The 16,246-nt window shown below is 40.1% G+C and overlaps 1 protein-coding gene across 3 annotated transcripts in view; it reads right to left on the bottom strand.

Moving 5' to 3' along the window:
• Pik3c2g (phosphatidylinositol-4-phosphate 3-kinase catalytic subunit type 2 gamma) overlaps positions 1 to 16,246 on the bottom strand; it is a 314,439-nt gene that overhangs the window by 16,750 nt on the left and 281,443 nt on the right. For all 3 annotated transcript variants that reach the window (XM_041640636.1, XM_041640645.1, XM_041640651.1), the window contains one exon: positions 14,246 to 14,340. In XM_041640636.1, the coding sequence (XP_041496570.1) occupies positions 14,246 to 14,340 (95 nt within the window). The remainder of the gene's footprint in view (positions 1 to 14,245; positions 14,341 to 16,246) is intronic.

Genomic DNA, 16,246 nt, shown 5'->3' with positions numbered 1-16,246 from the left:
AGATGACCTTAGAATTTATTAGTAGGATTTTTCTGCTTAACTCAAGAATGAAGCATAGGCGATGAACAATGTTGGTGAATTTAAAAGGTGTGCGTGCATACTAGTCTTTGTTCATGATGTTGATGTCTAACTGATCTGTCTGTACGTATGTGTTCCTGCAGGCCATGGCACACATGTGGAGGTCAGAGGACAACCTGAAGGAGTAAGTTCTTTCTTATCATACAAGTCCTGGGGACCAAACTCCAGGTGGGCAGTTTTAGCAGAAAGTGCCTTTACTCACTGAGGATCTTGCTGATCCTGGACCACTTTCTTAAAATAATGTACAAGTTAGTATTGCTTATTTCATTGGAGCTTTTTTTTTCTATAGACTTATATGAGTCTATATGAAGAAAGTAAAATAATTCAGGGTGCTTCTAGATCGGGCTTTCTAGGAAGAGCGATGAAGTTGCAGATGGCTTAGAGTCATCAGACACTGTGAAGCCTTCATTACGTTAATCTAAAGCTTAATTGTATTTAATCCATTATTATCTTTCTGATGAATAATTTATGAGAATTCTCCATCATTTTTGAACTTAAATGCCTCCAATCATTGAATAATGTAAGCTTCAGTGAAAATCAACTGGCCATAATTAAAATATGATAGAATTTTCAAAGCCTGAGTTAGATGCCAGAAACATAAGAACATGGTAAAAACATTTTCACATCTGTCTACATGCCTGAAAAACTGTAATGTCTGTGTCCAAGTCAGTCATCAGATTAACTGCTGTGTCACAAACAACAGCTGAAGTGTAAGGCAGAAGTGTCTGGTACTCTTTTTTTTTTTAAACTTAAATACTATAATCATCTTTCCAACTCACATGTGTTGGTCAATATGAATGGAATGATTTCAGGTTTTCATGAATTAAATCAGGATGTTCTCTGCTTCATTTCACACCAATTTAAGCCTTTCATGGGCTCATATTATTGATTTTCAAGGCTTACTTTTAAAAAAAGTTTTTAAAAAGTCTAACTTTTATGTATTTACCATTTTGAGAGGGCCATGATCAAGCAGAGACAAAACAACATCAGGATACTTTGTTAGTTTTCTTTTAAAAATTAATTATTTAATATTATTTTAAAATTAAGTATATGTGTATGCCTGCATGTGAATATGTGCACATAATAGTTAGAGAATTCCTGCAGCTAGAGTTACAGGCAGTTGTGAGTCACTCCAAGTGGTTTCTGGGAAACAAACTCTGATCTTCTGTAAGAGCAGCACAAGCTGTTCTCTTAACTGCAGAATCATCTCTCCAGTGTCTTCAAGGGCATAAGCAACTCATTGTTGTGATCACTTCAGCAGTGTACATCCATTCTTGCACATGCACGTGCGCATGTACACACACACGCACACACACACACACACACACACACACACAGTGTGTCAGTCGTCAACCAGTCTTCTACATCTGTGGATCCTGCAGTTTCAGCTTGGATGCAACCAACAACAGATAAAAATTAACTTTTAAATTGTGCCTATGCTGAAAACATGTTTTTCCTCATGATTATTACCTAAATAACATAACATAACAGCTATTTCTATAACAGTCATACTATAGTCAGCATTATAAGCAAACTATACCATTTTCTGTGTGGGTTTCCAGAAAAACTATATCACTTAATATAAGGGAATAGGATTTTCAGGGGTTTCCTGCAACCAAGGGATGATTGCATTTTAAAAATATTTTACCTTTAACGTCTTTAACAGCTCACAGAAGTCAAATTCCAATATATTAAAGACCTCTTTTGACCTAATACATACCAATCACATTGCTTCTGTGATGTAGGTGGGTCTACTATCTATCTGTTGCTTTCATTGGTTAATTAATAAAGAAACTGCTTGGCCTTTGATAGGACAGCAGTTTAGATAGGTGGAGTAGACAGAACAGAGTTCTAGGAGGAAGAAGGCAGTGAGCCAGATGCCATGCCTCTCCTCTCCAGGCAGTTGCCATAGATCTCCTCTCCAAGATGGACACAGGTTAAGATCTTTCCTGGTAAGCTACCACCTCATGGTGCTACACAGATTACTAAATATGGGTTAATCGAGGTGTGAGAGTTAGCCAGTAAGAGGCTGAAGCTAATAGGCCAAGCAATGTTTAAAAGAATACAGTTCTCATGTAATTATTTCGGGTGTAAAGCTAACCATGCGGGCGGCCGGGCGCTGGGAATGCTGCCTGCCGCTCCTTCAACAGAGTGGCTGCCCAACATGCTAACAAACTCCACATAAAACCTGAGAGAGCTTAATTTTAAACTTCTGAAAACAAATGAATTAAGGAGGGATCATTAGCCAGGCAGTTTAGCTGAAGGGGCAATCCCCAAATTCAGTGAAACTCTGTCTTAGAACAGATGGAGAACAGCAGAGAAAGACACCAAACACCAACACTTGGCCTCTATATCTGCACATATCTATGTGCCCATACCTGTGCACCCACATGAAAACCAGCCCAGTCTACATAGTGAGATCCTACCTACAAAACTGCTGTGGGGCAATGGTCTTTTATCCTGTTACTTGTATTGTTTTAATAAAACACGGATTGGCCAGTAGCCAGGCAGGAAGTATATGTGGGGTGATAAGGCAGGAAGTGGAGGCAGGGCAATGAGAACAAGAGAATTCTGGGAAGAGGAAAGAGTCAGTCTGCAGTCGTTCACCCGGATGTAGAGGACACTGATGAGAACACCTCGCTGATGAAAGGTACCAAGCCTTGTGGCTAACACAGACAAGAATTATGGGTTAAGATGTAAGAATTAGTTAATAAGAAGCCTGAGCTAATAGACCAACCAGTTTATGATTAATGTAGACCCCTGTGTATTTCTTTGGAACTGAATGACTGTGGAACAGGGTGGGACAGAAACCTCTGTCAACACAAAGCAATGAAGCAAAAGAAGAAAAACAAAGATGCATTTGATACAAAGAAAAGTCAAAGTCTAGAAAAGATGTATTAGTATCACTCAAGAGAAAACTGAACCATCTATATCACAATCCAGCAAAGGACGAGAGTAGAAAGTGCTATCAGGAACAATGATAAATGGTAGTAATCTAGAGAATTTAATTCAAATGCTCATGAAGGATTATGTGTGTCCATGATTGTATTTGGAAATTTTAACACCCGTCTCTCAGTAACCCATAGAGCTAATGTATACAAAATCACTAGGACAGTCTAAGGCTTGAGAAATTTGATATTAACCAGCATGACCTAACTGACATTCACCAAGCTCCTCACCAAGCAGTGGCTGTGCAGATTCTTTACAGCCACACCTGGAGCATTTGACAAGCTGCACTGAGTGCTCTCAGTCAATCTAGAGAGACTCGGATCACGTGAACTATGTCCTTGAATTGCCTTCGGATCCTCTTATTTCTTCTGCCCTCTTGCTGGTATTCTAACACTTTACCACCAGGTATGAGGCTGAGACCAGGGTCTTGGTGCATACTGAGTAAACACTTTACCAGCCTCAGCACACACTGAACTACAGGTCCAGGCCCTAGTTTGTTGTTTATAACATCCTTATTTAAGATGTCCTTAGGAGCAACCATCATCTCTGTAAGCATTTTTGACTTTCTAAGTTGTATTGATAGATTTGATTCCCAATCCGTTTCTGGAAGTGGGTGGGTGTCTTTGCCTCCCTCTTTCCCTCAGTTCTCTGACTTGGGACCACAGTGAAATTAAAGTAGATATTGCAGACAGCCCTGCCTCTGACAGTTTTCTAAACAGTTGGTAATAAAACAATGCATATCCAAATAATTCACAAAGATGGAATCAATTAGAATAATTTTAAACTGAAGGACAATGGAAAACAACATACCAACATTTGGAGGCTACAGCTAAAGGGGTGCTCAGAAGAAAAACTGCAGCTCTAGCTACCTGTGCTATAAAGGACAAATTATTTCATTATGTTGCTTTAGTTTTCATTAGAAAACTTGGAAGATATAAAACGGTAGATTTTTCGTTTGTTTGCAGTTTGCCTGTTTGGGTCTCTCTCTCTCTCTCTCTCTCTCTCTCTCTCTCTCTCTCTCTCTCTCTCTCTGTGTGTGTGTGTGTGTGTGTGTGTGTTTCTTTTCTCATGTCTTTGAAGATATTATCTTTGCTCACAAAATCCCAAGTTGAGGACTATGTTGTTGGATACTTGGAAGATCCTGTGTTGCCGTATAACTTCTCTGTTTTTCAGGTGGTTTCTTCCTACACTACTTAATCTTTCCTGGTGCTTTCCTTTTCTCTCACTGTTTAAAAATGTCCTTCTGTTCTTCTGCATTTGGTTTCAGTATTTGAAAAAGTATGTGAGGAGAACAGTCTCTCCTGAGGGAAACACTGGAGAAGGAAGGTCCAAAGGAGAATGCAGCACTCAATACCCCGAGGAATGAGGTGGACACAGTTGAGGTGTTAGGCAAAATGAAGACCCATGGGTTTTGGATTTGAGTTTTAACTCAGAGTGTACACGAGCTCCCATGCACCATTTTAGTTTTTATGCTATTAGTGAAGAGTCCTTTAACATACTGAAAAATGGAGATATTCTTAAAACACTTGCAACTGAGTTATTAAATACATGTCTGGACACCCAAAATACAGTGGTAGATAAGAATGTTTGACAAATTTAAAATTGGACTTATTGTCTTTAAGTATTTGCTTGTGAATAAATCTGTAACATTTTTCTATTCTATCTCCTCTGTGGCTTGTGTTATTTATGCCCTTTGGTTGCAGAACCCCAAGAATGCTATGCATGTGAACCTTTCAGTGTGTTTTTTGTAACTTAATTCTACAGTTTCTTGAGTGTGAACTTTGTAGACGACATTGCCATGTAACAGTGTTAAAAGGTTGGACATTTTCGATAAAGGAGCTAAAAGTATACAATGGAAAAAAGAGAGCATCTTCAACAAATTGTGCTGGCAAAACTGGATGTCAACCTGTAGAAGAATGAAAATAGATCCATATCTATCACCATGCACAAAACTCAAGTCCAAATGGATTAAAGACCTCAATATCAGTACGAACACACTGAACCTGATAGAAGAGAAAGTGGGAAGTACTCTACAACACATGGGCACAGGAGACCACTTCCTACATATAACCCCAGCAGCACAGACATTAAGGACCTCATTGAATAAATGGGACCTCCTGAGACTGAGAAGCTTCTGTAAAGCAAAGGACACTGTCGCTAAGACAAAAAGGCAACCCACTGACTGGGAGAAGATCTTCACCAACCCCGCAATTGACAAAGGTCTGCTCTCCAAAATATATAAAGATCTCAAGAAACTAGACCATAAAAGGCTAACCAACCCAATTATAAAATGGGGCAATGAGCTGAACAGAGAATTCTCAACAGAAGAAGTTCAAATGGCTAAAAGACACTTAAGGTCATGCTCAACTTCCTTAGCAATCAGGGAAATGCAAATCAAGACAACTTTAAGATACCATCTTACACCTGTCAGAATGGCTAAAATAAAAAACACCAATGATAGCCTTTGTTGGAGAGGTTGTGGAGAAAGGGGTACCCTCATCCATTGCTGGTGGGAATGCAAACTTGTGCAACCACTTTGGAAAGCAGTGTGGTGGTTTCTCAGGAAATTCCGGATCAACTTACCCCTGGACCCCGCAATACCACTCTTGAGAATATACCCAAGAGAGGCCTTATCATACAACAAAAGTATATGCTCTACGATGTTCATAGCAGCATTGTTTGTGATAGCCAGAACCTGGAAACAACCTAGATGCCCTTCAATAGAAGAATGGATGAAGAAAGTATGGAATATATACACATTAGAGTACTACTCAGCGGTAAAAAACAAGGACTTCTTGAATTTTGCATGCAAATGGATGGAAATAGAAAACACTATCCTGAGTGAGGTAAGCCAGACCCAAAAAGAGGAACATGGGATGTACTCACTCATATTTGGTTTCTAGCCATAAACCAAGGACATTGAGCCTATAATTAGGGATCCTAGAGAAGCTAAATAAGGAGAACCCAAAGAAAAACATATAGGCATCCTCCTGAATATTATCCTTCAGCAGGCGATGAAAGGAGACAGAGACAGAGACCCACATTGGAGCACCAGATAGAAATCTCAAGGTCCAAATCAGGAGCAGAAGGAGAGAGAGCACGAGCAAGGAACTCAGGACCGCGAGGGGTGCACCCACACACTGAGACAATGGGGATGTTCTACTGGGAACTCACCAAGGCCAGCTGGCCTGGGTCTGGAAAAGCCTGGGATAAAACTGGACTCGCTGAACATAGCGGACAATGAGGACTACTGAGAACGCAAGAACAATGGCAATGGGTTTTTGATCCTACTGCACGTACTGGCTTTGTGGGAGCCTAGGCAGTTTGGATGCTCAACTTACTAGACCTGGATGGAGGTGGGTGGTCCTTGGACTTCCCACAGGACAGGGAACCCTGATTGCTTTTCGGGCTGAGGAGGGGGGGGGCTTAATTGGGGGAGGGGGAGGGAAATGGGAGGCGGTGGCGGGGAAGAGACAGAAATCTTTAATAAATAAATAAATTTAAAAAAAATAAAAAAACATTAAAAAAATAAAAGGTTGGACATGTCTGAAATACTGAAACAAAGGAAAGAATGTCATAGCAACTAGTAAATAATTCACAGATGAATAGAAAATATTGAATAGCATTTAGAGCATAATAGACATGAAAGGGAACTGAATGGATTTGTTGATTACTATGTATGAGAAAGACGGAATGTAAGTTAGAATGAAGTTTTATTCATTAGGTGAGGGTGACACAGAAACTAGGTAACAAGTAGTGCCAGGGTTAGAAAAGGTCCTTGTGGGAAGTAGAGGAGCAACTTGGAATTTTGGAGATGAAAAGATATCAAAGTATAAATGTCCTTCAGACAGTTAGAAATGTAAAAATGGAATTCAGAGAAAGATTAAAAATAGAGATTTAAATTTGGGGGGAATTTCCTATTATCTTTGAAGTCACAATATATTAAAGTAGGAGATTCGTTTCAAGATTAGCTTCAGTCAGGAACCTAAATATTGAAAGGCCGATAAGGCAAGATATTAGAAAGAATATTTCAAAGGAAATTTTGAGAACATATGGACAATAAAGTCTCATAGACACCTGGCAACAAAATAAAAAATGAAAACAAAGATTAAAGCTGTTGGTATTAAAAGGAGATTGATGGTAATAAGTTCATAGAAAAATGCAGGATTGATTTCTTTGAAAAATAATTGGTCATCATTAAGGATTACAAATACACTCATCAAAGCAGCAGTGTATAAAAATCAAACTTTCAAACTTTTAGATTTTCTATGTGGCAAAAACTTCATTGAAAAGAAGTCAAGAAAAATCATTCTATTCATAGAATGTAGCAACAACGTAACACTTAGGTATAAACTCAAAAGAGGATGTTAATAATGATTTCTAAGAAGGAAGACCTTTGAAAGCCCTACATGGTTGGACAAACATCCCATCAACATTAAGCAAATGCCCATAATATCAAGGGTGCTACACATTCAGTGGAGTCTCCAGGAAAATTCCAATGACATTCTTTGCAAATCCCTTCTATCCCAAGTCAACATTTCAATGAAAGCACAAAGACCTAGAGTTACTCACAATCCTTATCAGAAAGAGAAGTGCAGGAGGTATCCCAGTGGCTGGCTTCAACTGTACTACAGAACCATGGTGACAACAAAACAGCAGGTTAGTTAGGGCACAGAAAAAAGAAACCCTCACAGCGACAGCTATCTGATTTTGATAAAACTATTAAAAACATAGGAAAAATCTGAGAATTGAAGAGATGACTCAGCAATTAAAAGTGCTTGCTGCTCTTCCAGAGGACCCTTGTTCAGTTTCTGGGACCCATGTCAGGAGGCTCACAACTGCCTGTAACTCCAGCTCCAGGTAGTATGACACTCTCTTTTGGCTCCTGCAGGCACCTGAACTCAAGTGCACATACATACACACACACACACACACACACACACACACACACACACAGAGAGAGAGAGAGAGAGAGAGAGAGAGAGAGAGAGAGAGAGAGAGAGAGAGAGAATTTAAAATAATAATAAAAAATAGGCAAAAAACAGATTCTTTTAACAAGCGGTATTGGGAAAACAGTACTTACATATAAAGAAAAATGGAACTAGGGGCTAGAAAGACAGTGGTTAAGTACACTAGCTGCTGTTGCAGAGGGTCTGGGTTTGATTCCCAGCACATACATGATGGTTCACAATAGTCTGTCCCTCCAGTTCCAGGGAATTTGTCGCCCCTGTCTGGCCTCTATAGACAATGTACATGCATGGTATACACACACACACACACACACACACACACACACACACACACACACACACGTACAGCTAAAAACACTCACACAGATGAAAGAAAATTAAAGACTGAAACTAGATTGTCTCTCATGGCAAACAAAACTCAGCTCACACTATGTAACAGACCCAATGGCAGACCTAAAATGCTGAACCACTAGCCGAATACAGGAGGAACACTCCAAGATCTAGGCATAAGCAGAGACTTTCTAAACGGATCAGCAATAGCTAAGAAAATAATGGGAAAGATTTCCAAATGGGATTGCATTGCATTTAAAAGCTTTGGCACAGCAAAAGAAACAAGTAGAAAATACAGACTGCAAACTAGGAAAGAATCTTAGCAAAGAACTCATTTGTCAGGGAATTAATATCCAAGCTAAAAAACTGAAAAAAAAAACAAAAATGTCTACTTCAAACAATAAAACTGGCAAATGAATGAAAGAGACACTTTTCAAACAAAGAAGTACAAATGACCAATAAGCACATGGACAAAGCGAAGTGTCTTTTGTGAATTGGAAACACATGGGCTTGTTTTTGAGATGGCTGACTCTGTTTTATCTTTCCTTCATAAGCCAGTGTTTCCTCCTGTCTTGTGTCCTCTGAGATCATTGCCCGGCCAGGCAACTCCTGTGTGTTGGGACATCACTTGCAGCTCATTCTAAACAACTACTGACTTGTTGTGACAGAGAGACATAACGGGGAGATTTAGAACCACTGGCTCATTCTAGTGGTAACTTCGAGGGCCTGGGAATATTCAAATTGTGTCAAAGGGACACAAAGAGGAGACACTGTGCACACCAGGGGAGATTCTGATCTCAGGAGGATATGCACATGGGAACGCTGCAGAAACAGTGGGAAGAGTATCTAAAAAGGGGAACCTGGAAGAGCCCTAGAGTTTTACAAAATATTTCAAGTCCAAATGATGATAAAAGTTTCTTTGCCATACAAGCTGAAATATTGTTAGATGTCTTGACCATGCCTCTGTATAACTGCAGTCATTTGTCGGCTGTGATCACTAGAGTAACTCATATTATGCTTCTTTGAACGGGAAAGGATTTTTTTAAAGCAGTTTTGTTTGAACCTGTGTTCTCATAGGAGGAAAGGGGTTCCTAGAACAAAGCTTTGAAGATTTAATATAAGATAAACAATTCCTTTCATCAAACTTAATATAATACAACAGGAGTTTGGGTATAATAATTCATTTTAATATTAATATAAAATCAAGCACAACTTCTGGAGTCTGATTACTTTGGTACATGAACACAATGAAAGATTTAAAATTAAATAACAATTAGAACTGGAAATAGGCAAAGGAAATAGTTTAATAATTTGTAGATATTTTTGTGTCCTCCATATTAAAATATCACCTATTTTCAGATGAGTGGAAGAAATAATGGTTTAGCAACACTCTGAGGGCAGCAGAGATGGCTCAGCTGTTAAGAGTGTATACTGCTCCTGTATAAGAACTAAGTTCTGTTCTCAGCACCCACAGTGAGCAATCCACTACCTCCTGTATCACCAGCTCCAGAACATCAGATGCTTCTGGCCTCCATAGACACCTGCACCCATGTGCATCTAAATGCACACACACACACACACACACACACACACACACACACACACACTTAAAATAAACAATGTCTGAAACACGCAGAGAACTTTGGAGATGGCTTTCAAATTTGAAAAGAATCCTAGCTCTCAGTTGTCTATATGAGAAATGATCCGCTATTTGAAAATAGTATTTGACAGATTTGAAGCGACAACTGAATAGGATTGGAGGGCTGGCTTTCATATGACAGAGGACTCACTGAAGAGATGACAATGACATGTCTGACATGTATGACTGGGCCATCAGTGGGTACAAAGGTCCTGGGGCAGCAACATGCCTTCATATTCCAGGCAGAGTAAGGAGCCACTGAGGCCGGGATGGATGGAGAGATTGAGGTCAGAGCCGAGGTTGATCCTGTCAAGCAACTAGACGTGCACAATTTTGGATGACATTAGGTATCTTGATTTCATTGTACGTCAGATGAAACTTCAAAGGACTCTGAAGAAAGAAATGGCAGGAATGGGACTTTCCTCCCACAGCAGTATTAGAGCTACTGAATTTAGTACAGATGAAAAGCAACAGGGGCAGAAGCAAACAAAACTTTAAAAGGATATAGCGATGGTTTAGGTGGGGAATGATGGTGATTTGAAGCAATGCAGATGGGAAAGTCTGAGCTTCTGGGTTTATGATACAAATAAATAGAATCTCCAGATAGGATAGATGTATCTTGTAAGAGGAGTGGAATTGAATGGCTGAAAGCTTCAGCATGTGTCGCTTGAAGGCAGAGAGTGAAATGGTGATGGACAAGATGAGACTCGTGCTTAGGGGGTAGCTATCAAAAGTTGGATTTGGAGCGCACTGAGTTTGAGATGCTGATGGGAATTTTGAGAAGCCTTCTAACCAGCTCTGGATTTGGGGAGAACAATGAAAAGAGGTTGTAAAGAAAATGACAAGAATTGGAAGTTGTGAAGCTAAAGGTAGAAAAAGAGAAGAGATCTCAAACTGAAACTTGGAGTTATGACTTTCTCCATGTCAGTAGATTGGGAAGGAGAAAACCCAGAATCACCATGATGGATGCCTGTGTAACCTTAGTGCTCTGGAGGCTGAGGCAGGAGGGTCACTGCCAGCTTGAGGGCACATAGTGAGTTCCAGGTCAGCCTAGGATGCATAGTGAGAACCTACCTCAAAACAGAGCAAACAAAGCAAAACAAAGAAGAAAGACTAAAAGCAGAGGCAGGAAGTAGATGGAGAGAGAGCATTGGGCCAGTACTGATAATGTTCTGTGGGCACTGACATCACACAGCCATGCCCCTTGGAACCCTCAGGGGGACCTTGTGACCATTGGCTCTTTACTCACTTTTTCTCCGTATCTCATTCTAGTGCTTACCACCTACTCTTCCTGGCTTTGAATGGACTCATTGGTAGGCTTGACTTCATGAGTGTAAAATGGCCTCATTGGTAGGCTTGACTTCATGAGTGTAAAATGCATTTTTTTTTGGAAACTGTCAAATGTAATTTTGAAATTCATTGATTGGATGGACTAGGTGACCAACTTAGTTAATATTTTTTTTGATCAAAAATTAGGCATGGCCATTGAAAAAATTCACCCAGATCACTGTGAGATTTGCATGCCAGATATGAAAACAATTTCAACAGGCATTCTTCTAAATTGTTTTGAGTAATGAAAACATTACTGAAACAAATAGGTCATTTCCAAGGGGACTGTTTTCATGGCTAAAAAGTAGACAACAAATTTATATAAACTCTTTAGACTTAGCAATATTTCTTACTATTCTTTTTGTCACATGATGATATAGATGATCAAGAGCCATGAACCCATATATAGCCATAAATTATATTTGACTGAATCCTAATGTCCCAATGTAAAAATTTCTGGAGCAACTGCTACTCTGATTTACAACAGTTCTCTTACTCGAAACAATGGAAGGTAATTACTTCATTTTGAAACAGAGATTTTTAGTTTATCAGGCTGGCCCCAAATGTGCTACATAACGGGATGACCTTAAACTTCTGATACCCCTGCCTCCGTCTCCTAAGTGCTAGGATTTCAGATCTGTGTTACCACACCTGCTTTAGGTAGTGCTGGAGACTGAACCTTGGCAAGGACTCTATTGATGGTGCTACATTTTCAGGAAGTTATTTTAATAAATAAAACATCTACTAAACCTTGAAAGTATGTGTTCAGATATTTCAAGACCTGACAACTGTTGAACACTACAGATTTAGTGAGAAACGTCCTGGACTTTCTGGCTAACATTGTCTTCTAACGGATGCATCCCCTGCAAGTTATGCCAATTCCTTGTTCACTGAATAAATATTTATTAAATGTAGTGTGTACCAGACACATGTCATGTGGTGAGGAGATTGCTGCCTTAGATCCTTCCAAACACACTTTGAAAGACTTACATGCACAAGGAATAGAGCCGCAACTGAGTTGGCTTAGTGCACGTCATGAGTTGTCTCTGTAGCCATGTCATGTGCAGGGCCTGTTTGGAGGAGCTAGTGATGCTTAGTTCCCCTTTCTGTTCACTATGCCCACACTGAGTTCATTTTTTACTTGCTCCATGACACAGAAAGCTTTCTGGCCTCCCAGAGAATTACCATCCTTTATTAGGTGGTGATCTCCCTTTCTCCACATCTTTCTGATTTTAATTCTTATTGAAGCTCTTCTGTAGGCCTCAGAGGAAAGGTTCACCTTGCCTTTAAGGTTCCATCACATTTAAATCTCCATGTATTGTAACATTTCTGTCTAATTTGCTCCCTCTCACCTTGAAGCTGGATCATGGCCTTGAAACACTTCCATTCAAATAAACCTTGCTTCTGTTTAACACAATGGGAAACCTGCTGAGAATTCCTAGACAGGGTTGCTGTGTTGATGTAGGTTCCCTGACAACGAGAGACCGCAAAGAGTGGGATAACTACCTACTTCCTCTAGGTACAGACATTGAAATAGGACTACAGCATCAAGAACAACCAGGGAAGGGCTGGGAAGGTGGCTCAATGGGTAAAGGGCCTGATGCTCAAACATGCGATCCTGAGTTCAGGTCCCAAGCATCATAATAAAAGCTGGATCGCAGCATGATTCTGTCACACTGGTTCCAGGGAGGTGCATAGCTACCTGTTGCTCACTGGTCAGCCAGTCCAGCCAATCGGTGAGTTAAAGATTGAATGAGAGATCCTGTCTCAAAAAGTAAGATGGAGATTGATAGAAGAAAATGTCTGACTTCTAGCTTCCAAATGTGATTGCACACATGTATTTGTGAACACACACACACACAGACACACACATAGACACACACACACACAAGGAAACATCAGGATAACAGAATGTCATTGAATAGAAAAAAAAAAAACTAAGATGCCAGTTAACAATGAAAGAAACAAAGATGAAATGTTTGGCACAAAAGAAAACAAATTTGAAAACACTGTTTCAAGGACATCCAGCAAACACCCAAGATAACAAAGTCCCATTTTTCCTTGAAGAGAAAGAAATACATCTAAACAATGACATAAGAAGGTGATGACTAAGATCATAATGCAAAAGTAAAAATAAAGATACAGTGAGACTTTTGGGTGGAAACCCCCAGAAGCTGTTAGCTTTACAGAGACAGAATATAGGAGCTAGGGTGCCACACAGTAAGAGAGAGTAGGTCTTCCTCTGAGCTCGGTCAGATGAGCCACAGAGATTTTTGGAAACCAGTCTGTTTCTGGTTTCCAAAAGCACCAAGCCATTCCTGCTTTCTCAGAGACTATTCACAGGGTTTTCCTAGACCTTCATTTGGCGTGTAGGCCGTGTTCATTAGATGACTTTCCCTGTGAGATTCTGTAGCCTTTACACTAAAGATCATGTTCAAACTGAGACAAAAACAATGCCGTTGGCTGCTTGGTCCTCATTTAAACTTGGCTGTTAGACCCATTTCTGTTGCAGAATATTCATTTATACTGTGTGAAGATGTATCACTGTGCTTGGTCTAATGAAAAGCTAAACAACCAATAGCTAGGCAGAAGGTATATGTGGGGCTTCTGGTCAGAGAGAACTCTGGGAAGAAGAAAGGCAGAGTCACCAGGCAGAGGCAGAGGAAGCAGGAAGGACAGAATGGAGATGAGGTAATGAGCATAATGAGTGAGGAAGATGCAGATTAAAAAAATACAGGTTAATTTAAGTTATAAGAGCTTAGGAGCAAGCCTAAGCTAAGGCTGAACTTTCATAATAAGTCGCTGTGTCATTATTTGGGAAGTGACTGGCGGAACAGAATCAGACTCATTATGCATTTCCTTTACTAATGCCGACACTAATGGCCCAGAGGAGGTGGATGGTCTGCTCAATGGAAGGCTTCTGGTCTCTTTGGACATGGGAGTAACTTACGATATTTTTCATGTGTTTCACTAGGATGGTGAGCTTCGAGTCCTCGTATGTCATCAGTAACTGTACTTTAGGGTTATTGTCTGAATATTTCTCACCTGAAAGAAACAGGGAGTGTTAGTTAAATCAGAACTATCTCAGCACAGAATCCACGAAGCCTTTAAAGATGAAGCAGGCAGGACCAGCAGAAGAAGGTGATGGGAACTTTCTTCAGATGATGTTGAAATATTCAGAAAGTTCAGGACCCTGGGTGCTTAGTCAGAGGTAACCTAGCTCTCTTCCTGATAGTCTATGCCAACTTTGATTGGCACAGTTATTTAAACAGCTATTTAAAGTTAAGACCTCCACGTACCTTTTAGTTGTTGCTTCTCTCACTAGCCAATGACCTGATTAAAAACTGGAGGGCAGAAACTGAGCGTGATCTTTAAGATAAATTTTATTTTAAATTGTGTGCCTGTATGTGTGCATGTGTGTACGTGTATGTGTGTGTGTGTGTGCACATGCGCGCGTGCGCGCGCGCACACACACACACACACACACACACACAATCACACATGAATGCAGGTGCCCATAGTGCATTAAATATCCTGGACCTGAAGTTACAGGCTATTGTTAGCCACAGAAATGGATGCTGGGACCCAAACTCAGATTCCCTGGAAGAACAGTAAGTGCTCATACCTTCTGTGACATCTCTTCAGTTCAATGGTCTTTAGAAATCTGTCAATCTGGTCTTGGGACCCAGCTCTGCTACCTCAGACTTTCACTATGACTAAGCTAATCAACTTTCTGTGGCGAGTGACTTACTTCTGGGTAGCTGATGTAAATAAGTGATGAAATCCAGGGGTTTGTGGTGTGGTGAGCACGCAAAGACACTCGGAACTGCTCAGAGCCATCCTGCATTGCACTCACCCCTCTCTGTCCTGGGGTCTCATAGAAACTAATTTAGATCCAGCTGGGTGGTGGTGGCTCACACCTTTAATCCTATCCCTGGGCAGGCAAAGGCAGGTGGATCTCTGTGAGTTCGAGGCCAGCCTGGTCTACAGAGCCCAGACTTCAAATCTGTTTGTTTCCAGTGCTTATTGCTTTCTACAGCAGTGTTGATAAAACCAATCTTTGGATCAAAGTGTCCTTTTTTACTTTAAAAATTCATTTTTATTTTGTTGGTGGGTGAATGCATGCCATGGAGCCAGGTAAGAGGTCAGAGGACAACATGTGGGAATCGATTCTCTCCTTCTGCCATGTGGGTTCCAGGGATTGAACCCAGGGCACTGTACTTGGTAGCAAGGCTCTTCACCCTCCTACTGGTCATGGGATTTGCCTGACACCAAAATCACTTTGTATTGGTGTTTATTAATTTATTTTATCCCCCACTATCATTTTATTTTGTAACCCACATATTTAGCCCTTAAAACATTCTTTGCTATGTTCTTCAGTTTTCATTTTATTTGCTTCCATTAAAATGCTCTTGACCATCATTTTTTGGTTGTTGAACTGTTATCCTTTTCCAAAGTCTGACCAAAAAGTTAAATATTTTTGGGTCTACTTTGCCTTGAACACTCTTGGCACAACCCGTGTCAGTTCATACCTGCAGTTATTTTACAGGTACTGTAGCCGACTTAGATCTATCTCGCACCTACTTCTCTGCCACCAAAGGACAGATTCGGCTATTTGTTTTAGAGCACACACATAAGGTGTTTATTCAATAACTAGGTAACATCAGTTTTACCTTGAACTACATCATTATGTCAATAATATAAATACTTTAGTTTTTAAACTGAAAAGTTTTGCTTTTTTATCCAAGGACTAAGCATAGATTATTGCATGTCTAATGATTCCCCCTGCTAGTCTCCGGTGTCCAGAAGCTAAAGAAAGTTAGAGGATAAAGAGTTATTGAAAACAAAAATGTCAGTGTTCAATTTCAGATGCCTTGCAGCTCTCTTTGTTTTCAGATGGTTAATCCGAATGCTCTCGTTTTTTTCCAGGAGGATGAGATTGCACCAGCAG

The sequence above is a fragment of the Microtus oregoni genome, unplaced genomic scaffold, assembly GCF_018167655.1.
Source record: "Microtus oregoni isolate MIOR12 unplaced genomic scaffold, Mior012 000002F_ref0000024, whole genome shotgun sequence".
In the NCBI taxonomy this organism is placed as follows: Eukaryota; Metazoa; Chordata; class Mammalia; order Rodentia; family Cricetidae; genus Microtus; species Microtus oregoni.
This window is presented reverse-complemented; position numbering and strand designations above follow the sequence as displayed.